Raw genomic sequence first — 27,858 nt, 5'->3', positions numbered from 1 at the left:
ATCACGAATTCCCCGGTCCGTGTCCTTTCGCGACTGACTTTTCGAGGCACCATCATTGTTCGTCGGGCCTGTAAAACCATTGTTTCCACCATTCTCGGATTGTTCAGGGTTGCAAAAAAAACCAAAGAAACGAAGTGGGGTCCTTTTCGGAAAGAGAGCGCTAGGCAGAAAAAAAAACAGCAGGCCGTGATGAAAAGTCGATACGGTGCAAAATTGCAGTCACGACACTGACGGACGGAACCACCTCAAGTCCTCTTTTGACGCTAAGTGCACAGTCTCTTGACGTCAAGAGAGCGAACATTATGTTTATGTGCTGTGCCAGCAGTTGGGTGGAACCTGGCACCGTTGGGAGTGCGCCGCCGTTGTTGCAAACAATGTTATACAGTTGTTACACCGAGAGGCACTGATGGTACTCGAGTTGGCCTTTTGCGCTCGAGTGTACTCGTGCGGCAGGAGATGCAGGGAAAAAAGGGCAAAGTGCTTTAGAATATTATGCGGTCTAGGCAATATCGTGATTCGGTGTCAATTGGGTGCTACTTGAAGAAAGGTTAACGGATCAGGATCGATTTCCGTTCGGGGGTTTTTTTTTTCAGCATCCCTCGAAGACGATGGGAACGGAACGGAACGGAAAGAATTCAGTAGAATCACTTTGGTCGCTGCTAATTGGAAGATGGAAGGTAATTTTCCGGTAATATGTAAATATGTACCGAACCGTCCGGAAAGAGGCACCAACACCAAAATACCAATACCTCGAAAGAAGAAGGAGAGCGCGAGATTGAGAAAATAGAAAACTAGCATGGGGAGAGGGTGCGTCTGTGCGTCTGTGTGTGTGTGAGAATTGATTTTTATTGGCGAGAGAAATAGATTCGTAAACAAGTAAAGAACGAGAGAAACGAGATAGCTCCGGTGAGAGCGCATGCAGCATCCCGCAGCGAGATGACGGCGACAGTCAAGCGGCAAAGCGGAGGATGTTGGATAAATAACGATATGCCACGCCTTTCGAGCCGGGGTTCGGGCTCTTATTGCTGCGAACGTGTAAAAACGGTTTTATTCAATTAACGGCTGCTGCTGCTACTGCTGGGGATTACTTTGGAGATGGCTTCCGAAAAAAATCGTTTCCTTTTGAAACTAATGACGTAATCGTCCTGCACGGGCACGACTTTGCTATCCCTAAGCGAAAAGTTAGATGGTCCGGAAACCGGAACAACCCATCAAATATTCCATTACTTTGTTTCCCTCACTCCCGCGCTGACCTGGTGGAACCCGGAGCCACAATCAATCACAACCACAGCAATTCTGGCTGTCATAAATAGACAGCAATTGATGGGAAAAGTCAAAGCACACCGGGATGCAAACAGCCAGGGCCTACTGTCTGTGTTCGTGTTTGACAAAGTAAAACCGATTCACTCTAATTATACACTCGACTTCGGTGGCGGCGGCAAACGGCCGCAAACGAACAGGGAGGGGACCCCCGAAGGTTCTGAATTATTGACTAATTCGACCGCAAAATAAGTTAAACGTAATTGAAAAACCAGATACCCATTGCGTGTTGCTGCGATTAATCGATCGCGACGCCCACCCAGTGGCGGGCATTCTGTTGGCTAATTTGTTGGTCCGACGCTGCACAGCGGTTCAGCCAGAGACCATAAATTCAAAAAAAAAAATAAATTAAAATATTGTTCAATTCAATATTTCTTCTTTATTGTCAGATAGTTTCTCTATACAATGCCGAAACTTGACTGAATTTATCAACGGAATCGTTTACCTTTCAGCTCTCAAAGCTGATTGGTTTGAAACTTTGTTTCCAATTAGTTGCTAATTAGTTACGGTGGTTTTGAATTTGTTGCTCAATCTTTTAATAATTTTACGAGTGCTTCGCCAAGTTTAAGAATATCAAATGGAGCACTTGCTACCGCCAACGATGGTAGAGATGGCAAGGTAACTTAGTGCACTTTAAACATTTCCATTTTTTGAGTTTTGTTTTATTTTCTTATCATGTACAATAATAAAAAATAAAACTACAAGGATCAGCCCCATGGGGTTGTTCGAGCTGTTGATATGGAACAAGACAACCAAAATTTCTAATGATTTACAATCAATCGTCACACTTTTTAATCCGCAATTGCACGAGAGTCGGCTTAGATTGATCTTGATTAGGAACCAAAGCCGAATATATTTGTCTTGATTTGTATTTGTTTTATAGCCGACGAAATTACATCAATATCCCAAATGTATGCAATTGTATCTTTGTACATACTTGCGATTTCGATATTTAAACTTCTCTTCACCAAACTTGTGTACAAGTTTTGTATGCAAGCAGTTATTTCTATAGTGTTAAGTTTCTCTACTATTCTGCGATTTCGGTTGAAGCGCTAAACTTTTTGTTATTATCAATCGAGTTCATCTTATAAAAATTAGAAATTAATCTTAAGCACTCAAAATTTACCCTGGGGTAGTTGTCAATTTCTCAGGCGAAACGACATAACATGGAATTTCCTCCGAGCTTGCATGACACAAGATCAGAGCATACCAATTAAAGCTTCAAATCGTTTTATGGCACTTTTTGTCTTGCTGTCTAGCAACAACCTACCTCTAGCATGCTACGCGTAGGACTAAAAAGCTAACTATAAATTCGCGTACTTCCAACAGTTTCGCTTACTGCTTCAAAACCGTCGTCTATGGCAGGGAAATCCGATATGCCGGAGATTTTTAGCAGACAAAATAGGACACTACTCGCTACTAATCAAAATTACAATCATTTTTAATTGAAAATACGTGGCTTGATACATTCAAATCGAATCTTAGAAATATTTCCAATCAAATAATGAAGTATTATTAATAATTGATACAAAATATACTGAACTGTAAGTGTTTAAAACCTGACCACATTTCTACGAGTATTTTTCCTTGAGTCTCTGATTTGCACCCCTAAATAGAAAATAAAGATGTGTTCTACATCAAAAAATCTGTGTACATACAAAAAAGTCTCGCAACATCTTCGTTAACCAAAGAAAAGAGTAGCGTTTGTTTCCTAGTGTTTCGTCTTCGGTCGTGCGCAAGTTTAAAATTTCGTTTTGGCTCTAAAATTTTACGTATATTTTGAATCTAAACCGCCATTCTGTTGGTTCAAAACGGTTTGTTGGTTTACTTACTTTCAAGCTAGAAACATACTTTTATTTCGTGTTAAGCATATCGAATTTCGAGAACCAAATAAGGACCATTTGTGGCATGGGATGATTCTTTTTTTTTTCATAAGATATATTTATTAAGGCACAATGCGCTAGCTCTATGATTCCAAAGGCATTTTTTAATAATAAGGATTGTGTAGGTGCTGGCCTCTAATGTTTTACTGTTGACGTTGCTACTCAATGGTAGTGGCCGTATGCTTGTCCGTATGGGTCCACGGAAGACACCCCCGAGTCAAAGACCCGGCCGGTGGCCCGCGTGCTAGTTATCGACAGGAGTGGTCCTCCGTTCTTGGGATTAGCCAGGTGACGTGAGAATGTATTTAAAATTGCCGCATCCTTCTGGGGGACCGCGGAAAACACCACCAGGCTGCGAAGACCCGGCGGGTGGCCCGCATGTTAGTCATCGACTGGAGCGGCTTTCCGTGGGCGATGATGGTGATGTTGCCCAATAGTATGAAGAAAAAAAAATAGAGAAGTGATTGTTGAGGAAAACGGATTGTTAAAGGGGATGATTCTCTTGGTCAATCAAAAGAAAAAAGGCGTCAGAAAGTCATCGATTTTTTGTAGAGACTTAAAGATGACGAACTACTGCCATCAATGAACGAAAACGAAACACAAACACGACAAATGTTAGCGATGCAGTTGAATTTTACTCGGTATGCCATCTTCGATAACCTGAGAGCCTTTGGAAAAATTCCAAAGGGTTAGTAAATGGGCTCCACACAAAGTGAACGAACGACTGATGGAAAAGCGAAGAAATCAGTGCGAAATGCATTTTTCCACGCTACAAAAGAAAGAGTTTTGGGTTTCGAATTGGAACTGACCATGAAAAATGGATATATTACTAGAATGTAAAACAAAAATTCATGGATAACACCAGGATAACCATCAACATCGAGTACAAGACCGAAATGTTCTGAGAAAAAAGAGAATGCTATGTGCGTGATGAGATCGAAAGGTAGTGGTGAACTAGAAGCTTCTTAAGGGGCACTAACTGGCAAAATAAATTGTTTCCCTTTCGATTTTATGGACAATAAACTTTGAACGCGTTGTTTCCGAAAGCTGATTTTGAAATCGTAGTTTTGACATTAAGCAACCACCAAACATTTGAAAACTTAAAAAAAATTAAATACAAACGTTGGGGTCTAGAAAAACCATCTGCTAAACTATGCTGCTTTGATTCGTTCACTACTTATAAGTCTGGGCAAATCAACAATATCTCTTCACTGACTTATTTCTCAATATTTTACCACCAAAAAATCACAAAATGTTGTTCGAATGGTGCTTTGTATTATGAAAAACGTTTCACTTTATTTTGTTGAACGGTAGTTCTGGAAAAAATGCGCAAAAATAATGTCTTAAGCCCGACGGAACAGTTCACATCGTTCGCTACCGTTAACAAATGATCAATTTGAGCAATTATTTAATTAAGCATTACCGTACAGAATTTCCTTGAAGACATGACATGACAATGCTCCTCCACATTTAATCAAAGTCTAAGAAATCATTTCTGCGCATGTTTTGGAACTTCTTCCGCACCCACTATAATCAGCAGATATGGTACCTTCTAATTATCACCTCTTTGCTTCATCGTTGGGACACGCATTTGATGAGCGACGCTTGTAAACTTTCGAGGATGTACCCATCAATTTCCCCAAAAAATGGACAAAATGTTTTGGAAGCGAGAACCAATACTTTGAAAACAAAATATTTTGTCATCGTCCCTAAACTTGCACATTGAGAACTCGTACAAAGCAACTTTAGGTCTTATAGAGACTTGAAGATTAACTGCTTTCGGGTGAAACTTTATTCACAGCACAAAAAATGTGGAAATTCCGAACAAATGTTACATCTAAGAAAATAAATAAAGTTGACGATTGCCTACAAAATGTAGAAAACTAGATATGCAGTAGGATTGTCACCTTTGCATTTTTGGATTTTTTTTTAAATATTTGCTTCATCTGGCCTATAGAATAGATTTCAATAAGTGGCATCCCAAAAAATTCTAGAACCACACAAAAGACCTGTTTTAATCCACCTAGTGATGTAATGATGCCTTTCTCATATTACCTTTATTTTCAAAAACATCACTAGAAGATTCTGTCAAGATTTTCTTTTCCAAACTTGAATACAATCAAAAACTTTCTCTGGTATAAACTACCATCACCTTTTCAATTTGGAAACAGTTATGTCCAGTTAATATAGATTTAAATGTGGCAACCCTGCGCGTTATACAAAATTGAACTTAGCAAGCTGTGTGCTAGGCGATGGCGTTTTCTTCTTCCTTACCAGCACGTACCGATGCGTACCGATTTTGCATAATTTTATATGACAGTTTGAAAGTTTTGATACTTATTGACCTATAATTTCGGAACCGGAAGTCGCATCTGGATGAAATTGCACAGTATCTTTGAAGACAATGAGAGCTTTAATTTGAATCATGATTTGTGAAAATCGGTTAAACCGTTGCAGAGAAATCGAAGTGAGTTCCAATCTTGGAGCCTTTCTGCACTATTATCGATGCTTCCGGAAGCGAAAACCGAGGACTAGTAGTCCCAAAGTATATTTATATATCCACGAAATAACAAATCTGCCAAATAGATGAATTTACTAGTAAGTTTTTTAAAAATGTGCATCTCGTTTCGCCATCGCTTGTGAAAAATTACTCATGAAGTTGAAGATTTTCACTAATCGCTCTGTAATACCGGAACCACCGTTAAAGTCGGATCTGGATCAACTTTTCGAGGACTTTTTCAAGAATTTTAAGACCTTTTATTTGCATTTTAGTTTGTAAAAATCGATTAAGAAATACCCGAGAAAATTGAGTGCACATTTTCTCATAGATTTGCATATATTGCTTTGTAATTCCGGAACCGGAAGTCGGATCGGGATAAAGTTGAATAGCGATCTATGGGACCATACAGCCTTTCATTTGCATCCGAGTGTGAAAATCGGTCATCTCTGAGAAAATCAAATGACATTATTTGACACACACACACACACAGAGAGAGAGAGAGAGAGAGAGACATATTTGCTCAGTTCGTCGAACTGAGTTGAATGGTTTATGACATTCGGCCCTATATATCTATATGAGAAAGGAAAGAATTTAGAACTTAGAACTACGCCGGCAAGAAAAACTGGAAACTCGTATGATAGCAATAAGGATTTTTATTCTGAATTTCCCTATCGTTGCTCATGCGTAAAAGGTCAGTTTTTAGCAATTTTTTTTTCATACTAAAGGGTGATTTTTTTTCGCTGGTATCTTTTTGGCCACACTGTTTTTGACAGGTCACGCGTGAATCGTGTCTTGTGTCATTGTCAAACTTGTTCAGTTTGATCTACAATTTAGTCTTGAATCGTCGTTTGGTCTATAATTTAATCATGAATGGGCGCTGGCAAAATTAGAGGAAGATGCATTTTTTATCGAAAAATTGTGTTACGCGACGAAGCTCATTTCTGGTTGAAAACATACTTCAACAAGCAAATTTGCCGCATTTTTAGGGATATACACGGAGGTCTTTTTTATGCGGTTTTTTATGCGACTTTTTTATGCGAATTTTCAGAGTTATGCGATTTTTTTATGCGAATTTTCAGAGTTATACGGTTTCCCGTCTGCGGTTTTTTTTATGCGAAGTTTCAGAGTTATGCGGTTTTTTTATGCGGTACGTAAACTCGCATAAAAAAAGACTTCAGTGTATTTGATTACACGTTAGTATTCATTAATTATCAGTGAGTTTTCTGAAATTTATTTAGATCATTTGATTACTGGTATTAGGAAAATTCGTCATAAACAGAAATCACCGAATCAGAGGCAAAAAGCCATTAACCAATTACTTTATTTATTCAAATTGATAAATATTCCTTGTACAAAAAAATTGTACAACAATTAAAAAAAACTGAAGATGATGTTTGACACAAAATGCATTTATGGCCACCCTTTCCATAGGACCTGAACCACTGTGCGCTGGTACGGCCAGAGTGCCATTTTCACGTTGGGGGTCGTTTGTCTATTATTACTGGCCTGGCACAACAAACAGCCATTCGACACGAGTGAAATAGTGCAATTGTGAGGTGATTGATTTAATTTGGATGACTTTTACGGGGCAACGCGAGAAGAAAGAGTGAACCGAAAAAAAAAACAAAAAAAAAAACAATCAACAAATAAAAGGAAAAGTGCCGTACTGGTGCTGGTGCTGGACTGGACTGCATCATCGTGATGAGTTTATTAAATATTAAAACTCAATTATCTTCAAGGAAAATTTCATATTTCTCCTTGATGGCTCGAGTGGCCATCCATCTTGGCATTGCCGCTGCCGTTGCGGTTTTGATGATGAGGATTAAAAAGCAGCTCTCGTTCCGCACACATCACCTACCCGAGTCCGATCAAGTGGGCAACAAAACCGAAATCAACCAACGAATTAAGGCAGCAAAAATGGAATGTTTGCTTTCCACACCCGGCCGAAGTGATTGAAAGCCCGTTTCGGAAGTAAATTCCTCGATCATTCACTGGGGCAGTGTTTTTTTTTTGCACAACCCTACCGCGGAACCGAGAAGCGCAACGGCGTGACAGTGGGCAATAACGTCGCGCTACCGAATCCGGCCGCGAATGGACGAATGCCGAAAAAGGGGGGCACAGAAAATGGAAATTAGCGAAAATTAACACAATCACAGAGCGGCTTACTACGATGCATCGGCGGTTGTTTTGTTTATATGCCTACAACATCGCGGGCAGGGCGCTAGAAGAAAACTCGAAAAATTTAATTGGTAACTCTCTCACGCTAATTGCACTTCGTCCGGTGGCCGAGTCCTCGGTTTATCCCCACACACACACACCGCAAAAGGGCGACACTGTACGGGCAATCATTAACTTTCTGTCGGTGCTGCCATGCGGAACCGATCGCCGCTCTGCAGCCTTACTGGAGCTAGAACTAAATGTACTATTAACAGGTGCGTTTATCATCGAAAATCGCAGCCTACTGTATCGACTTTGACGACGAACTGTCACACGTTTATGCCATTTCGCTTCGATGCACGGAAAAAATATCGCTTAATTTGTTTTATTCTTGTCTATTTTATTACCGTTTTATGGAAATTTAACTAGAACAACAAAGTATCACCACGATGCGACGATAAGTGAGTTGAAAGAGAGAGAAAGAGAGACATCCATAGCGGAACTACATTATTCTATATAAAATTTATTTAGCGGTTCAACTGGCGACAATGAATAACAGAGAATAAAAAAACATGAATCACGCAGCTTTCATTTCGGGGCTGTTACCTTCCTGTTCTTTTTTCCTTTCTCCATTTTTCTTCTCAACAGAGAACATTTCATCGGGAAATGTGTTTTAAATTACATGCCTTCGTGAACATGTTCATTTGCTCGCGCGCCCGGGAGACATGTCGCAGATAACAGATCTCTGGCCGAAAAAAAAAATACTTGGTGCAGTCGACGGGGTATTCCGTGCTAATGGCTTTCGGGTGACTGGGAAACCGTTTAAAATTTTAGCTCCGGCAGGCCAGCGAAGCAACACACACAGTTGTAATGAAAATCTAGTTTCCCGGTGTCCCATGTCCGCGGTAATTATTTACCGCAATCGTTGTGGGTATCATAATGAATTCCCCGTAGCATGTAATCGCTGTCCGGTCGATACCGGACCGGAAGTCATTATAGGTTGATAAGCGTCAAACCCCGTTCCCCACAGTGACGCGGTTTGGTGGCGGTGGTGGTGGTCGTTGGGAATTTTCCGACTGCTTGGGCTCCCGGGAGTCCCGGGCTCGGTTAATTACTTGTCCTTGTTGTGTTGAACTAGCGATCGTGCCAGGGGTGGTTTTCCTGGTATCTTAAAATTTTTGTCAAATTAACACGTGGATCGATAAGTTCCGGGGAAAAAAACCTTTTCATTTGGAAAAACTCTATTTTATTCTTCAACATAGTCTTCTTCAAGAGCAACACAATCAGTCCAGCACTTCTCTAACATCTGTTGGAGTATAATCTCCTGCTTTGGAGCATTATACTTGGCCTCCAAATAGGTAGCAGTCGCTGGGGGCCATTTTGAGTGAATATGGTGGATGCGACTACAATTCCAAGCTTACTTCATGCGCTGGGAATTAACTGGGCACTCGCTTTGACAACAGCTTCCTCGTAGACAAATGTTGACTTATGGTACCTTTAAGACGTGCAGCTATCTCGAGCAATTTTCAATAACGAATTTATAATTATCTCATTTGACCGCAAGATGCTGAAGCGTTCAGCATCTTCAGTGTCAGTGCGAGCACGTTGAAACTCACGCATACCACTAACAAGTGGTTGTTTTTGAAAAAACAGTCATGGTTAAGCTTTCAGTGTGTGTTTTTTTCTCATCAAATTGTTTCGAATTCATTGTTCACTGTAACTCGTTGACCAAAAACCAGAATGCTATGACATTTTGAAGGTTATCACTCATGATAAATATAGACTGTCCCAGAAAATATGGACGCACTTTGATTTCGCTGTAAATAATTCACAAGTGTTAGATATTCAAATTTTATTCGATTGGATTACAACAACAGAATATTATTCTCAACATTGGCTACTTAGCCATTGTAGACTAGCTGGCGCACCTTTTTGCGAACGTTCCTCATTAAATTTCATACAGACGTGTCCATACAGACGTTAAATTTCATACAAGTTTTGACACTTTTTCCTAATCTTTTTCAAACTGTTGAATGGTTTCGGCTGTCGAGACATGTTTCCTAAGATGTGCCTTCGTTAATGCCCAAAATTCCTCAATTGGTCGAAGTTGTGGACAATTTGGTGGATTCATGTCTTTTGGGATGAAAATGACATTTGTGGTAGTATACCATTCTACCGTTGATTTCGAGTAGTGGCAAGAAGCAAGATCTGGCCAGAAGACAACCGAATCCTTGTGGCTTCGAATCATGGATAGAAGTCGTTTTTTGTAAACATTCCTTGATGTATATTTCACTGTTCATTGTAGTAGTGGTGATGAAGGGTTTCGAAATCTTACCGCAGCTACAAATTGCTTGCCAGACCATAGCTTTCTTACCAAATTTTTCGACTTCAATCGATGTCTTCTCGCACCGTATAAAATTGTGGTCCCATCAAGGATTTGTAATCGAGTTTCACGTAGATTTCGTCGTCCATGATTATGCAGTTCAAATTACCAGCAAGAATCGTATTGTACAGCTTTCGAACCCTCGGCCTTTGGTTGTTTCTGCTTCTTATAGGTTCGAAAATTCAAGCGTTCTTTAGCACGAAGAACATTTGACTTCGAAGTGCCCACTTTTTTGGCCACATCCCGAACTGAAACCTTCTTCTTTTGCTCGAACGCCTTCAGTATACGTTTATCCAACTGAGGGTTAGCAGGACCTATTTTTCGACCCGTTTTCGGTTTATCCTCAAAGGTGTTATCCTCACCGAACTTCCTGATTGCATTTCGCACGGCTTTTTCACTTACTCCTTCCATTTTCGCTATCTTTTCAGTGACAGTTCGCGTTCTGTGCACTATTTGTACACAATTTTTCGACGTTGTTCTGCTGAAAGTCCACGCATTTCGAAACAAACTAATGAAAACGAATAAACAACTGCACAAGTGGTTAGAGAAGAGTGTAAACAACAGAATGCAGCCATAAAAATTGACAGATTCTGAACCATTGCGAAATGGCAGCGGTTTTTGGTTGCGTCCATATTTTCTGGGACAGTCTTTAATACAGAAATTTTATTGGCGTCACAGTCAAACTTTTGGGCAGAGATGCTAGGAGAAAGTCAGGCAGGGTTGAAAAAGTCCGGAAAATCAAATAAAAAATATGCGAACTTGAAATTCTCTATAAAGAATACCGCTGCGATTTTAAAAGTCTGTAAGTTTTGACGAATATCTGCGAAAACCGTGATTTTCAAAAGTCTGGCACTAGAACATGGTGGCAGTTTATTTCAGAAATCTGCATATTTACAGACAAATCTGCAGACCTGGCATCTCTGCTCGTGTGTGATATTCTATGAAATCCATGCCGCCTGCTACGTTATCCGAACCGATGTGAATCCAGCCACAAAAGACAAATGACAGATCTGTTACACTTTCCAACGGATTCCCGATCAGATGCACATAACAAAATCATAACACAAGTATACCAACAGTTGATATGTATAACAATTTGTGTTATTTTGAGATATTTAACAAATTAAAACAGTTGAAAGTGAAAACTTATGATAACAATATAATAACAAAATCAGTTATGATGTTTTATTTCCATTTGCAAGACTCATGATAACGTTCATTAATTGGAAAAATGAGTTCTTCCGTTGCTTTATATCGAAATATAATGATAAGAAATTTCAAAAAACTAAAAGAAGAAACAATCTTTCAACAATTTTGGATTGAAATGATGCTAAAAGTTGGTTGTGATATAGTTTTTCTGTGTTAAATTTGCTTTCTAATTTATTACAACTATTGTTATAAGTTTCTGCTTTCGGATTTCTGTAGTATCAAATTCAATTATGATACAAACGTTTCAAAATCCGTTACGATTTTGTTTTCGCTGGAGTATTTTTTGTTATGATTTTTGATATTTTAACAGCTTACCAGCCAGCAATAGTTCAAAGTTTGTTACAAAATATTTCTGAAATAAATTACTCCAGTTGTTTTAATTCTGTTATTACCATCTGATCGGGTTAGGGGATCATTTCAAGATAACTTCTTTTCTTCAATGAATTACGTTTTAGCGATATTTGGACATAAAGTTCGAAGAACTCAAACTTCGAATGAATTTCGACATTCTAATACGTTAATAACCATAAATAAAGGAACGTTTCAAAATTGATTATAATATTCCGAATCTGTCGGAAACATTTTAAAAGCAGTTTTATCATACATTTTTTACGTATCGTCTTCAACTCGTCAATGCATTGGCAGACTATGTTGAACTGCTAATGCCACCTCGCGGATCAACATAATCTGCTAAGCGGAGGTAAAGCTAATGGTTTATGATTTCAAAACACCATTAGGGATTCCGATCATGGGCGAAGTAGATCCAAATTTTGAAAAATGATCGCTTGAGTGATCGTGGTATTTCCCTCACTAATTCTTCGCGTCAAATCTTCATATTCTTTTCTCCATGTCAATCTCTAAGTTTCCAGCAATAACATACCCATAGAGAAGATTGTCATCATCGCGATGCGACAACAAATCACTGTCCGTCGCCGTCGCCGTTGCCGTGGTTCCACCAAGTAGCCGATCGCACAGCCTACTTCGGTTCGCGCAAAGACAAGGTGGACTACAATTAGGGCAAAAACGTTTTCCATCCGTTGACATTTGGTTGCCTCGTTTGACGTAGATGATAGCATAACAAAGGGCAGTTCGTCAGTCATTGGACCGAATGATGATAGTTATGCCGACGATACTGCTTTTCGTGTGTCAGATGGATAACGGTACTTTGAGAATGCTAATGGAGTCCTATGAACAGATGAAATTTCTAACCATTGCAATTTAGGTTAGGTTAGGTATTTTAACACGTGGAAGTTGCCGGTTTTCTGACGAGTCGGTTAATTTTTTCGTTTTCTGAATATGTGAGTGCATTCCGAACGGAATTTCCCCGTTGCTTTTAGTCGTCGCGGGAATTCACAGGACACTGCAAAGAATTGACGAGTAAAGTGAAGGAAAAATATTGAAACGACTGGCAGCTAATCGATGAAACTGTAATTACTTGAACATGATTTGCCAAAACGATGATAATGTTTTGCTTTTAAGTTATCTTTCTGCGAATCGAAATCGTGTGACCAGCCTTGCCTGAAAAGCGGTGGAAGATAATTGAGTCTTTTTCTTCGAGTTGGATTCGGCATTCGTGCAAGGATTGAACGGCTCGATTGAAGTCATGATGCTGCATCATTTCCTGCTGTACAGTTTATCGTAATTAATACCATTCGAAAAATCTGGTAAAAACCTGGCACTAATGATCCTGACGAGACTCCGCTGGGCCGGATCGAAACGTCAGCAGGCTAATTTTCGGAGGTAGTGCTGTTAAATAGCTTGTTTCACAAGCACTGCAATCTGCATAACTCAGTTACGAAAGATTAACTTTGCGAGTGCTTGCCGGTAATCAAAGCAAGTCACGGAAAGCAGTGGCGGCGGTGGTAGCACTGAAGCGCGGCAATGTGAGCGGTGTTCGCATTAACAGCATAAACAGGTGTTGAATTTAGCATTAGATTGGAGTGCTATGATAATTTGATGGCTGTTAGCCTTTCAGATTAGATGCTAATTCCGTTGCTCCCACCACAGCTGCCACTAGCCAGTCAGCCAACCATTCCAGTGTCGGACCGATGATGGATCCACGTTCGACCGACTGAGCCTAAGAGCACTCAAGCTTTTTATTGGACCTACCCCGTTGTAATCGTCGTATTGAATGGAGAGATAGATTACCGGTTGAGATGTGTTGTGGGAAAGCAAATTGCTGATTTATTTTTTCCCCGAAAAAAAAATTAATTAATTTACAACGGCGCCGATGTACGTCCGAAAAACCAACATTAGAATAAACTCCAAATTTGTACTCTAATTCTCCTACGGCAACAAAACTTTTTATCGCACCCGTCAGCAACCGACTTAACGTGATAATTTACGGCCGAAAACATTATTGGCCAACCGGAGTCTGCTTGCTGTCAGCTAATGAATAACAACAACAACTGAAGGCGTAAGCTTTCACGGCCTGCTGCCACTAGTAACTAGTTTCACTCCGACAAACTTCAAAACTGATTACCGCTCATTGTCTGCCAAAATTTTCGGCCGGCTAGAATAAACTTTTCCGCGTGGCAGTGACAGTGGCAGCAATGCGGAGTGATCAAATTCATCATTTCTAACCCCCATTCCATCCTTAGCTAGCTGCTAGCAAGAAACTAGGGTTGGGGGGGTTTAATGAAAGCTTCACTTTCGTTTATCAACCCATTCTTACTTTTTATCGTGAAAGGCTGTCTGTTGCTTTTCAATCACCGTAGGTGGCAGCAGCAGCTGAGCGAGTACTGGAACTGGCCTGTCACAATCGAATCTGCTGACGTAATGCAGCCTAATAGATTTTTAAATGTCACAATGAGCACGTCAGCACAACAACGGTAGCGACAGCGCTTACCTCCTGGCGTGTTTCAGTCGCTTGTTTTTTTTCTCTCCTCTTCTGTTGCTGTTACGGCTGATTGTTATTATTGTTATAAATATTTAAAAGCGTAATTAAGATAGGAAACGGAGTCGAGAGGGGCGAGCAGGAAATTGCAATGTCACTCCCGTTTCTCACATAACCGATATCCCATGCACAGATGATTCATTGCCATCGGTGGACCCCTCCGAGAGGAGGAAGGAGTGAGTCACAAAAAGGATGATTAATTACTCGTGCTTTAGTTTTAATAGAGCTTCGCTTTCCAGGGCTCGCATTTCCCAGTTTATTAAAAATGAATGAACAGAACAGTGTCAAAGCTAGTTAAGTGTTTGAATGATTTTCAACTTTCCCATTCCTTTGCCGGCGCGCCGGTTCCCGGGTTTTCTCTCGGGTGGGGATCGAGAAACGGCGGCGCCGATGAGACGAATCAGAATCTAATCGAATTCGTTTTTTTTTTCAGGCGGCAAGGACGAAGATGGCAATAGTATAAAGAATGGCCTGGGGCTTAGCGGAACATCCGGACTGAGTAAAAAGCAGCGCAAAGCACGGACAGCCTTCACCGACCACCAGCTGCAGACGCTGGAGAAGAGCTTCGAACGGCAGAAATACCTGAGCGTGCAGGATCGGATGGAGCTGGCCAACAAGCTGGGTCTGAGCGATACCCAGGTGAAGACGTGGTACCAAAATCGAAGGTAAGTTGAATTGTGGGGCGTTTAATTAAGCTACTGATCACGAAATTCAGTATCGTTGATGTAGAGGACAAATATTTGCGGTGCTAGGTGCTTCCCTAGCGTCATTTCCTGGACGGTAATCATGCCGCAGTTTAAATACGGTTATTGTTTTACTCAATTGAAATGAATAAGGAAGAACTGTTGGGTGTTTAATTTGCTGCTAGGAATCGCTCTCACAATGCTACATTTTTTCCCGATGATAATCGTTTTTGCAATTTATTTACTGCTAGAGAAAAGAACATCCAGATGGAATCAGTGCGGTAAAATTTCATTTTCGAATGAAATTATTTGGATGAAAATGAAATTGCTCAGTATATTTCAATTTTTTCAATTGACTTTTATCGTCATACTCAAACGAGATCTACTGGATTCATTGTCAATTGAATAACCATGCTTGCTCCGTTTCAAACGCCAATAAATCTACCTGTTTCACTGTCTTAGCCGCCGGTAGTGAGCAAGTTCGAATGACCGAACGACCAGTACAATGAACAAAAGGTGGCGGTGGTTAATTTTCGATTTTTTGGTACACTTTGAGACGTGTTCCGAAATGTTTTGAAATGAAAGAGACAGCAATAAATTTGAGTGCATTCTGTGATTGACATTTCATCTATCAATACTGGTTTACCGTTCATTGATTATCTTGAACCAACTGAAAGTTCACTAGGAGCTTATTTGATTGGCTCTTTCTTTGTCAATTGACAAAGATTTAATTGAGTTTCAATTGACGGTACAACAGGTGAAGAACTGATCGGCTGTGTATAGTCGATTTCAATTGGATGACATTAATTAAAGTTTATCGGCACTGAACGGTATATTCAAGGTAAAAGTTCCTTATAAAATTGAACAACTTATAGCAACTTGCAGCACAAAAATAATACAGAAAAGCAAAAGTTAAAACCAGCAAAATATTAAATATTTGAACAGTCGAAAAAATAATTCAAGAAAATACTGAACAGGAATTCTAAATAGAAGAATAAAAAATGCAAAATTAGCACTAATCCACTCAGTCATTGCAAAAACTGAATCCCAACAAACAAAAATTTTATGAATAAATAATATAACAGTTTGGCTGAAAAGTTCGTATCGTTTAATAGAAACACACATTTTTTTTTGCCAAAATTCGTTTTTATTATTCAACATAATTGCCATCAGAGGCGATACAGCGATTATAGCGATCTTCCAACTTTTCGATACCATTTTTGTAGTACGATTTGTCCTTTGCCTCAAAATAGGCCTCAGTTTCAGCGATTAACTCTTTATTGCTTCTAAATTTTTTATCAGCGAGCATTCTCTTGAGGTCTGAGAACAGGAAAAAGTCACTGGGGGCCAAATCTGGAGAATACGGTGGATGAGGGAGCAATACGAAGCCCAATTCGTTCGATTTCAGCATGGATTTCATCGACTTGTGACACGGTGCATTGTCTTGATGAAACAAAACTTTTTTCTTCTTCAAATGAGGCCGTTTTTTTTAAATTTCGTCCTTCAAACGCTCTAATAACGCTATATAATAGTCACTGTTGATGGTTATTCCCTTTTCAAGGTAGTCGCTGAAAATTATACCTTGCGAATCCCAAAATACAGACGCCATAACCTTACCGGCCGATTGTTGAGTCTTTCCAAGCTTTGGGTTCGGTTCATCGCGTGCAGTTCACTCAGCTGACTGTCGATTGGACTCCGGAGTGAAGTGATGGAGCCATGTGTCGTCCATTGTTATATATCGATGAAAAAAATCGGTTTTATTTCGATATAACAGCTCCAAACACTGCTCAGAATCATCAATTCGTTGTTGTTTTTGATCGATTGTGAGCTCACGCGGCACCCATTTTGCACAAAGCTTTCTCATAACAAAATATTCGTGAATAATATGTCCAACACGTTCCTTTGATATCTTTAGGGTGTCAGCTATCTCGATCAACTTCACTTTACGGTCATTGAAAATCATTTTGTGGATTTTTTTCACGTTTTCATCGGTAACAGCCTCTTTTGGACGTCCACTGCGTTCATCGTCTTCGGTGCTCATATGACCAGTACGAAATTTTGCAAACCACTTACGAATTGTTGCTTCGCCCGGTGCAGAGTCTGGATAACACTCATCAAGCCATTTTTTGGTATCGGCGGCACTTTTTTTCATCAAAAAGTAGTGTTTCATCAACACACGAAATTCCTTTTTTTCCATTTTTTTTCACAATAACAAAAGTAGCTTCACTCAAAATGCAATATCTCACAAACCAATAATCAGACAGCTGTCAAATTTATACATGTATCTTTTGAAGGTTGGTACTAACTGAAAATGGTATGGATTTAATTCTAGTGGCGCCCTCTCATAGAAACGATACGAACTTTTCAGCCGATCTGTTAGAAATAGAAAAATTGCGAAAATCTGCATAAAAACGCGTAGCTTCCGAAACTCGCCAAATAAGAAAAAATAGCACTTGTTAAAAATGTTGCATGGAAATTTTTGCGATTTTTTGGATGATATCCTTTTGGCAACACTGTTTTTGACAGATCACGCGTGAATCGTGTCTTGCTTCATTGTCAAACTTGTTCAGTTTGGTGTATAATTTAATCATGCATGGGCGCACTGCTAACGCCTTCTAACGATTCAACATGAACCGATTAGGAGACGTAAAGTAACAAAAATAGCAAAAATATACCAACAGTAAACGTAATAATTAAAAGCATACAATAGTAGTCAACATCAATAATATTATTCATGTTTCGCCTTCGGCTCATCAGTGCATTAGCAGTTTATGTTGAACCACTAACGGCTTCAAACGGTTCAAAATAAACCGATAAGCAGACGTAAAGTTAACGACATTTTGGCAAAACACTTTTTTTTGCGCCGAAGTACTATGTCTTTACTGAAGAGTCGAAAGAACGAAATTCAATGGCGGCGTTCTAGCCGTTAAAAGGTAGTAGTTATTCAGAAGTTTTAGTACGTACCACTTAGCACCAGTCCGGTACCCATGCAGAATCCTAAACCCCTGAATTACAAATTTCAATACAATAATTCGATGAGACAAATTAAAAATAGCAAAAATGTGAGAAACTTGTAAAATATATAGAAACAGCAGAAATTGAGCAAATAAAAAGTGGGTGGGTAATGTCAGAGACATAACCTGAATTGTGGAAGTTAAGAAACTGAAACTAAATTACAGAACTGAATTCGGAACCTGGAACTGGCTTCGAATTCAGTTTGAAAAATTTAGTTCATGAACTTAGTTACAAAATTTTCAGAATCCAAAATAAATTCTAGAACTGTAATTTCAACTTGAAATCCGAACCTGAATTGAGGAACTGATTCAGTTCCAAAAACCTAGTTCCAGTACCCAAGTTTCGAATTAAAATTCTAGCATGCAGGTACTGAATTTTGAACATGAGTACCGGAAATTCTAAAACAGAATTTAGCAACCAAATTTTGAAACAGAAATTAAGAAATAAATTTCGAAACTTAATCTAGGAAGTAAATTCTGAAGCTCTGAACTCAGGAATTTTGAAACTGGCTGACTGGCCATAATTTAGTCAGCCAGTTTCAAAATACTAAAATCTAAATCTAGATCTAGAATTCGTATCTTGAAATTTGTTCCAGAACTAGAATTCCTGAATTATCGTTCTAGATACAAACTCTGAACCTAAATTAAGGCACTAAATTCAGAAAATAGTTTTTCAAACCACTATTGAATAGGTTTATCAATTGGGAATCGTTCTACGGAATGTTAAATGTTTTTTTTAAAAGCATGTTAAGTAAAAAAAATAAAATTAACTTTGGAAGAATGGAAAATCTTGCTTCAGTTGAAAGCCTCAGAGACGTTCATGCAGAGAGCGAAAAATAAATGCTTCAACTGACAACTTGGTGATGTCGAACCAGCACCGGCGATCATTATTTGTATCATTACGAGTCCGGATCCCACGTATCTTGTTCCAGAGCTATATCGGCACAAGTCGGACCAGTTGGTGACCAGATCGTGTGATCGCAAAAACAAAGTCCTTGGCCTTGTCTCTCTCACTACCCACCACAACCACCACCACAACCACTACTACCTGGGGTTGACCGGCCGGTGAACCGACATCAATCAAGCAATTAATATCCAATCACCGAACCAAAAAAAAAAATCTACCAGAAACTAAAGCCACCGGGAGATACATGAACAAATTACCACCATCGATACATATCGCAGACACGTTCAATTAGGTTTCTCCTAAAACAAATTTCCGCCTCTTGTGCCGCTTGTGTTCCGCCGACCGACGGGCGACGAGCTGCCGATCCGTTTGAGTTTTTACTCCTGGTTTTCTCTAGCTTGCGGAACAGCATTTTGAAGCTCTCATCATATTTTTTTTATTATTTTCAATGCGACGGCAGTGGCGGCGGCGGCGGCGACGGCGGCAATCGCCGGAGGCTGAGCCAGAAATAGAGAGCCGTCCGTGTTCCGTGGTTCGAGTGTGAGTGGATAATAATTAGAAGATGATACAGTGGAAAAGAGCGGACCGATTTTGCTGACTCAGTTTCCGGCGCCACAGGACTTAGCCCGGCGGAGCGGAGCAAACGGAATCAAGGCGCCAGAGGCCGGAACGGGACACGACCACGGTGTTGTGATCCTTTAATGAGCCCGGCCATGACCGGACGGACCCGTACGGGTCCGAAATCCTATTACGATCAACCGTGAAAAGGTGCGACGGTGCCGATTTCTCACTTTTGCTTTGCTGCGAAAAGTGTTTCGGAATTATAATAAGACCTTGCGTTGGTTGGGTTTTAAGGGGAAGAGAAAGCGAAAATCCTTTTTGCCGGTGTCGGTTCTCAGCACGATCCTGATTTTGGTCCACTTTGGTGAGATTTGCACCGGGCGCAAGTGTGAACTGACAAATGGGATTGCTGGCAGAGACAGGTCATACTTGGTGTGCCAATTAATCATAGTAGACGAACACGGTAAGGGGTTGCTACGCTACATGGACCGGACCTTCACGGAAAGCTTTAAAGCCAACCACCCCGACAAGTCACAGTTTGACAATTGGTCCGGTGGTTTAACGGCACTGGACGGACGACGAGCATTGATAAATCGTCCCTGTAGTTAGTGAGTGTACGGCGGCGGCAGAGCTACCCAAAAAAGGCAATACAGACATACAGACGTAATTTATAGTTGGTATGCAAATTTATCACATTCATGTATGAATAAATTTGTTAGTTTTGTGTTAATTTCGGGGCGCACTTTTGATATTGCTGCCAGAGCGAGTGGCTTTCGATTTTTTCTACGATTATTAAAACGACCATAAAAAGCTGCTATTGTTGCGCTCGTTCGGGACTGAGTCGAGCGTCGTCACGGGTTTTCATGGGTGTGTGTGTGTGTGAGTGACTGAGTGGAACGATCAACAATGGGTACTCGACTTTTGACGAACCGCGAATAAGCCAAACAGCATACGCGCAGTAAAAAAATCCTAATAAATCAAATTCAAATTAGTAACGAAGCACGCATTAACGATTTATGACCGAGCGTGGTGCTTCCGAATTTTTCCCCCCGAGTCAGGAAAAAGGATTTAGGGTTATGTGCTGTTTTTTTTACGATGCTACTCCCGGGGGTAGCAAAAGGAAATCAATCTATACGACGACGACGACGACGGCGGCAGCCAAAAACGAGAGTGACACAAATTGCCGAAATTAATTTGTTAGCTCTCTATTTAGATGTTAATTTGATGGCCCGGCTCATTAATTGTGCGGTCGTCCATTACCGAAACTGACGCTCGTATCATAAATCAAACCGGTGCAAAGTGGCTCAATTACGGTGCCGAGGTGAGCTATTCGATTTTTGGCGGATGTGCTGCCTGGCTGTTGCACACTGCACAGCATAGCCTGCTTCGATTGAGATCTGTTGCTGTCTCACACTGCTGCGTCGTTGCGCTTTGGTTTGGCTGTCAAACTTCTAACCAGTAGCGTTAGCATTAGTTCTTGAACGGTACGAGGGATCACTCGATTTTTTTATTTGCCGCTAGCACCGAATATCTGTGTCGACTTTAAGCATAATCTTGTTTGCAGATGTGACAACCTAGTTGCACTGAAGTATGAAATAAATATGAAATCAAATGAAGAAATAATAATTCGAAAAATGTTGTTCAGGACTGTAAAGCCATATTATTCACAGTAACAGTCTGTTGAAGATGTGTCCATGGATGGTGATCGGTCAAACTTTGAGCTATTCAACAAAGATGATGTCATTTCGTACCGCCGCTTCCAACCGTATTGTGATCGTGCCGACGTAAAAAGTTCTAATATTTCTATTTTTGTGACATTTTCCCCCTTCCCAATCGATCTATAAACAGCATTCAGCATTTTTTTTCGATAATTGAACCGACGACACGACCAGGCACTCAGAAGAAAAATCAGCATTAAAACTGTTCGCTAACGATTCACCGCCAGTTACCACAAATCTAGCGACCCCTTGTAAATGATAAAAATAATCTTCTCGAGCAACACTGTTTAAGTTGCTATGTACTGGTTACCAAGGAACCCCAAAACAAATAAACATGTTTTGAAAGCGGTGGAATATTAGTGTTAAACTTTGTCCAAATTTAGCAGAAATGCATTTTCGGAATTTAATCGAAACTATGGATAAAACCAACGAACGAGGACAATGATCTACTTCCAGCGATTCATCCGTACACTTCCACTGCTAGCTTTTCTGGGCAGTAGGATTCGGTGTAATATGCCGGTGTCAAAATTGTTTTGTGTCGGTTGATTGCGCAGCAGTGGAAACAGTATTTCTCCTTGTTGGCCACTATTCGAGGATTACTAGTGGAATTCCACAAAGAAATCATTTTACCGTACGTTATGTAGGTACCGCAGAGCACAAGCCTCGCTCAGCTCGTTGTCGGTCATTTCCATGTCTTCTTTCTCACACAACGGTTTCAAGTCAAGACCTGAATTTTGAACTTGGCTTTATAAAAGACATAACTCATACTCCTAAATTTTTACATTCCGCTCGAGTCAGGTAAATCCATTAAAATGTTCCGCAATATAATAACCGATCTGAAATTTATTTTGTTTACATTTATCTTGCCTTCGATATGCAGTAACCAAGGTTATGGTGACTGTTATTCAAAATCAATAAATAAATCAACTTGTGCTGCCAGTTTAAAAAAATTCACTAACGTTTCCGATTTGACATTTCCAGTTACTGAGGGGTAGTTAAATTTACGATACAGTTTTGATAGACGAGTGGCAGGTCGTGTCGTCGATTGAACCTTCTTTGGATAAAAATTGTTTCAGTTAAAATTTCTTTAACCGGAAAATACTTTTACCATTTAACCGGACTTTTTTCCGTAAATTGCTCGAAAATACTGAAAATGAAATGCGCGCCCAGGCACGATTAGTCGCGAATGAAAACTTTGTTCGGTTTTTTTCTAAAAAACCCAGTTTTTTTTTCAACTGAGCGTCACTCGTATTTCCAAACTATTGCACGTATCAACATGAAACAAACGACATTTTACTCGTTAGTTGTCTTTTTATGGTCGGAACTACAACCAAAAATATTCATCGTTATTTTAAACAGTTATTAACAGTCAATAGTGGGTCGAAAATCGAAAAATGGTCGCCATTCTGTTTTGTTTTTCAGTGGAACGGTGTTTAAACAACAAGTGGAATTGAAAAAAAAACATGTTTTTGGATGAGCCTAATACGAACAAATTTCGAACTATTTTGCTAGGATATTGATAGTACCTATTATCTTTCTCCAAACTGTGAAATCCTGTGCTGTGTGAAATCCGATGAAATAAATAGCCAGAAATAGATCCATTGGATTCCTGTTTGCATGTCGTAAAAGGTGACTGCAACTGCAGGAGTTTCTCTTTACATAATTTCTATAATCAGATTCTTTCAATGTTGCAAAACTATCCCTACAGACGGCTTTTTGGTCAACTGGTGCCACCTCAAATCATCTGTTTTACGTTAACGGCAAACAGATTCGAAGGTTATTTCTTCATCTTCAGGGCGACTATCAATCGGTGACTAACTAATGCCTAGTTGTCCTCAAGATGTAGGAATAACCTTTAAAAAATGTTGACGATAAACCAATTAACAAGAAAAAAATGTTGAATTAAAAAGAATTAAAAAAAAAGGAAAAGACTAGATGAATGAAAATATCGTCATGGGAATTGTGAAAAAGTATTGACGACGAATTTCGTATCAAATCGTATTCGGAGTTGGCAGTACTCTTTCAAATTTTAATGAAACTTTCCGGATATTTATGTAACAGCATTCAGAATTTTTTGTCGTTTTCGCTTGATGCCAAACCTAACCCAGTTTCCGCCCTAACTGCTGTCGAACCCAGTTTCACCATTGTTGAACTGAAAATCGAGTCAGTTTCAATCCTAGTGTTTATATCAGGTTTGCTCAGCTCCCCGTTGCTAAGTGCAAAACCAACACAGTTTCTTTAAAAGTGTTTGTTTGATGAAACTACTCAGAGTCACTTCAGGTTTTCTCAAGCGAAAACGTAACATTAGACTTGGTTACACAAAGTCTCTCTGCCTACATTGGTCTTCCGATATTTATCTAGACAGCCTTTTGAAAAGGGTCAAAATATTTTATTTTTTTTTTAATTTTATTTTTAAGTATTAGTAATTTTCTCAAAATCGATCAAATATTTATATTTATTTATATATTTTAGGGTTTCACAAGCTAGTTGTTGCAAGTTCGAGCTTCGATCAGGAACGGTTTTTAATGGCAGTAGGATGTTTGTACTAGTCATGCAATTTTATACTAACCATGCAATTGTTAGTAGAAAATTAGTCAAGTATTGCTTCGAAATTAAATACCTCAAGTCTGGCATAAATAGAACGGCAATGTATACCAGTTTTAAATGTGACAGTAGAACTAAATGAAACTAGAACGGATTGCTGGGGATACGTTTGTTCCAGTTTCAGTTCTATTATATATCTTCCATATAAAGCTTCTAGTTGCTGAATTTTCTCTTAAAACGCTACTGGGGATGCCTGTTCTTTGGTAACAATTTCCAGATTTAGACTTTAAACTTAGGTATCTGGAACTAGAACACTCCTGAAGATGCTATAATTGTTGTCAGAATTATGACACATCATCCTGACTCTCGGACGGTTTCCCATCAATCTGCGTCGAAACCACAATTGTACCAATTGCTCCCAGATGTCAGCAGTTTTTTCCAAAAATCCAGTGGATTTACAGACCAATCTGTAGATCGGACATATCAGCTGTTTTTCAAAGAAGGGCGAACCTTACAAAAGTAAACAAATCACGTTTCTCTCTCTTACGAATAAATGCTTCAAAATCCTACAATGTTGCCTGAAAATTGGGATTCTACAAAAGTCTCAATCTTAGTAACACAAAGAACTATAAAGGGCGAAATTTTCATTTTTTTCGTTTACGAAGTTTCGCCCTCCGTGTTCCATGTCAACAAGCAGGGCGATACTTCAATTGTTGGAAAAGAAGGGCGAAACTGTGTTTTTTTTTCGTTATTTTAGATGGTTTCCGAACTTTTTACTACTGGAAATAGTAAATGAAACGATAAAATTACTCGCAGATTTGTCTTAGTCGATGAAACCAGTCAATTTAATGAAAAACGCACGAGGGCGTAACTTCACAATTCATACAAGCAGCATAGAAGTAAACAAATCGAAAACTCTTTTTATGTTGATTTTTTCAGTGGTTATAGAGGAAAAGTGAACAAAACTGCATACCTTTTAAAGATAAACCAACAGTTTTTATCAATTTAATTGATCCGACAATATACGATAATATCTAAATAGGAATTGAAACCAGAGTCGAAACATTCATCGAAGTTTTTTCGCTTCCATTCACTGTCAATGTTAGATTCGCCCTTCTTTGAAAATTCGCGGGATATCTGGATACGGAAAGACCAGCAGAGATGCCAGGTTCACAGATTAATCTGTGTTTCACAGATTTTCAATTTTCTGCACAGATTTTAAAAATGACACAGATTTTCACAGATTTCTGAAAATGATCACAGATTTTCACAGATTCTGGAATAAATCACAGATTTTCACAGATTTTTTAAATCGAGCACAGTTTAGCACCAAAAAGTACAGAGCGGTTGAGAGAAAAGGTTCAGAGCGGGTTGGTAGTGAGAACTTTTTTTTGCTCACCAAATTGATTTTGATCTGCTATTATGGTACCGGCAAACGGGCACAGATTTTCACAGACAGGTTTTTGGCTTGATCACAGATTTTTGAAATAATAACTTGGCATCCCTGAAGACCAGGCTACTAGATGCCTAACACGTCATTTTGGTTCTTCCAGTTATCATCGAATCGCGTTCTTTTGGAAGAGATTTAAACCGAATTTTGTATCATTCGTTAGATTTTCGTCCCATTACGGACCAAAGTTTCCGAAAGTCCATCGCCAGTCTCCCGGCAGAATTTCAACACGCACACATAATTTTGTGGAAGGTGGTTTCGCAATGAAGCTTCCACCAGGCAGGCAGGCAGCACTAGAAAATGAAGTGACATTGCCTCATGGGAGAGAGAGTATAATTATCTCTATGGCAAACAACGACACACCGGCCAAACGGTACTCAACGACTGACCACTCAATTGTGCAAAGCCGCTCATTTGCCAAATGAGCAAAAAGTACACACACGCGGCCAGAACAAATAATCTAATGAAAAAATCACCACATTCAACCGAAACCATATCATCAAAACGTCAATGATATGTTTGCGTTGCGTACCAACGGTTGCCAGGCCATCTGCGGTACGACCGACCGGGTTGCTAGGGTTTGTCAGTTGTGTAGCGGGTTCAGCCAACACCAACGCCACCACCACCAGCACCAGGTAATTTTATTTCTTGCATTTGCCTCATGTGCGCATCAAAAAAACGCTATGCAAATTACGTCAATTCGTTTTTCGATCAAATTGTTAAATTAGTATTTTGCTCCGACGACCTGGGTTTTTTTCTTATATTTTGCGGTTGACCAACCGCCGGGGAACCGAGAGGCGGTTACGAATAGAACTGACAAACAATCGAACAGACAGCAGCAGCAGCAGCGACAGTCGGGTCGATCAAACGGCACACATACGCACCTGTCATTACTGCTTTGATTTATTGTTTGTGGTTTTACGATATCAATTTATTTATTATTTCATTGGCTCACTGGTAGCAAGGCCTGCTATTTCAGAAAGCAAGAAAAAAATAACATGATTTAATACCTGATTAAATTACTCGTTCCCCTCAAATTGGCCGGGGATCAGACGGCAAAACAGCAAATTGGCACACACAACTGCTGCTGTTATGATACTGGAACGGGTTTCTTGATTTTCTACCACTACTTCGGCAATCACTTCAGTTTATCGATGAGAAATTTAGCCATAAGTGGGTAATAATACTTCAAACAAAACTTCGCTACGAATTTGTCCTGACCGACCGTAAAGGATAAGCGCACCGGCTGGCAACAACAAAAAAAAAATAAAAAGCTGACCGGGGGTGGTGAAACCAGGCAAACATTAAAATTCCTACAACTTTGACCGCATAAAAACCGCAGCGAGCCCATTAAGATAACAGTCCTTCCACTAGTGCAGCTCCTCCATAGCTAACGGACTTTCTAGCACCCCTCGTCGGTTTCAGTTTTGGTATGTAAACTGACCGAAGAACAGCCGGCCAACGCTTCCCAACTGGAGTCGGGGGTAATATCGCTTTGTTTTAAACCCGATTTAATCGCACTGATAACCGGTAAGCTGAGCCTAGTCCTGGTTCACCTGGAGGAGAAAGAACAACCATACACATATGCCCCGGGTGCGATTGTTATTTATTAGGTGCGCTGGTTGCAACTACTAAAACGACACTCGCGCGCGCCCCCTTCACTGTCCTTTAAAACCTCAGGACTCACTCTAAACGAAACGAAGACGTAAGCGGCATACGGAGAGAGAGAGAGAGAGAGAGAGACAGAAAGAGCCTTTCGTCGAGCCGAGCGCCTCCGGATAAAGGAAAACAGCGTTTAACTATTGCATGCCAATCGGCGCTTGTAGATAAAGAACGGCAGAAATTAACGCGTTTTGTCGTATGCTAATTGGGACTTTTCGTCTTCCAGCGGCCCCTCGCGCTGCGATCACAACATGGCGGAACGAAAATTCTTCCAAGTGAGTTTGTATAATGTGTACAATATACCACAGGGCAGCTGGTTATTAGGAGTGTCAGATTGAGAACAGCATTGAAAAAAGCACAGCTGGCCATGACGGCGAAAGCAATTCCGACTAGCGATGCCAGATCTACGGATTTAGCGAAATTTCTTCGAATTCACGAGTCCGTAGAAGAAGTCTACGCAATCCGATGGTTTCTATGGAAATGTACAAATTTATCCAACAAAAGTGAGCAATGATTGTTAAGGAGTGTATCGAAAATAAGCTATCCACAAATTTTTCTTTCAAATTATGATGAAAAACGATATTTTATTTAAACCAAAAATTTATCCTTTATTGTACGAGTTTAAACTTGAGCATAATGAAAGCCGGATGATATTTATGTTATTCCTTCATGAATTTTCGAACTTTTGATCGAACGTTCTTCATCAAGTTTTGGAAAAGTGTTGCATCGCATTTCTTGGACGCTTGAGCTAAAATTTTTTTGAACTACAGCATGTTCCCAGCTGCCTTACCATTCTTCTTGGAGACCCCCTTCACGATTGCCCAGTAACGTTCTATGGGTCGAAGCTGAGAGCAATTTGGTGAATTTATATTTTTCTCAACGAAACTTATACCCTTTTCCGCAAGCCAATTGAGAGTGGTTTTGGCATAGTGAGCCGACGCTAAATCCGACCAAAACAGTAGAGGTGTACT

The 27,858-nt window shown here is 39.8% G+C and overlaps 1 protein-coding gene across 1 annotated transcript in view; it reads left to right on the top strand.

Moving 5' to 3' along the window:
* Positions 1 to 27,858, top strand: part of LOC131426392 (homeobox protein B-H1) — a 96,774-nt gene that overhangs the window by 39,839 nt on the left and 29,077 nt on the right. Inside the window, exon 2 of the mRNA XM_058589091.1 lies at positions 14,782 to 15,013. Coding sequence (XP_058445074.1) covers positions 14,782 to 15,013 — 232 coding nt within the window. The remainder of the gene's footprint in view (positions 1 to 14,781; positions 15,014 to 27,858) is intronic.

This window comes from Malaya genurostris, chromosome 1 (genome assembly GCF_030247185.1).
Source record: "Malaya genurostris strain Urasoe2022 chromosome 1, Malgen_1.1, whole genome shotgun sequence".
Classification (NCBI taxonomy): domain Eukaryota; kingdom Metazoa; phylum Arthropoda; class Insecta; order Diptera; family Culicidae; genus Malaya; species Malaya genurostris.
The sequence above is the reverse complement of the archived record's forward strand: the minus strand, read 5'-3'. Positions and strand labels throughout refer to the sequence as shown.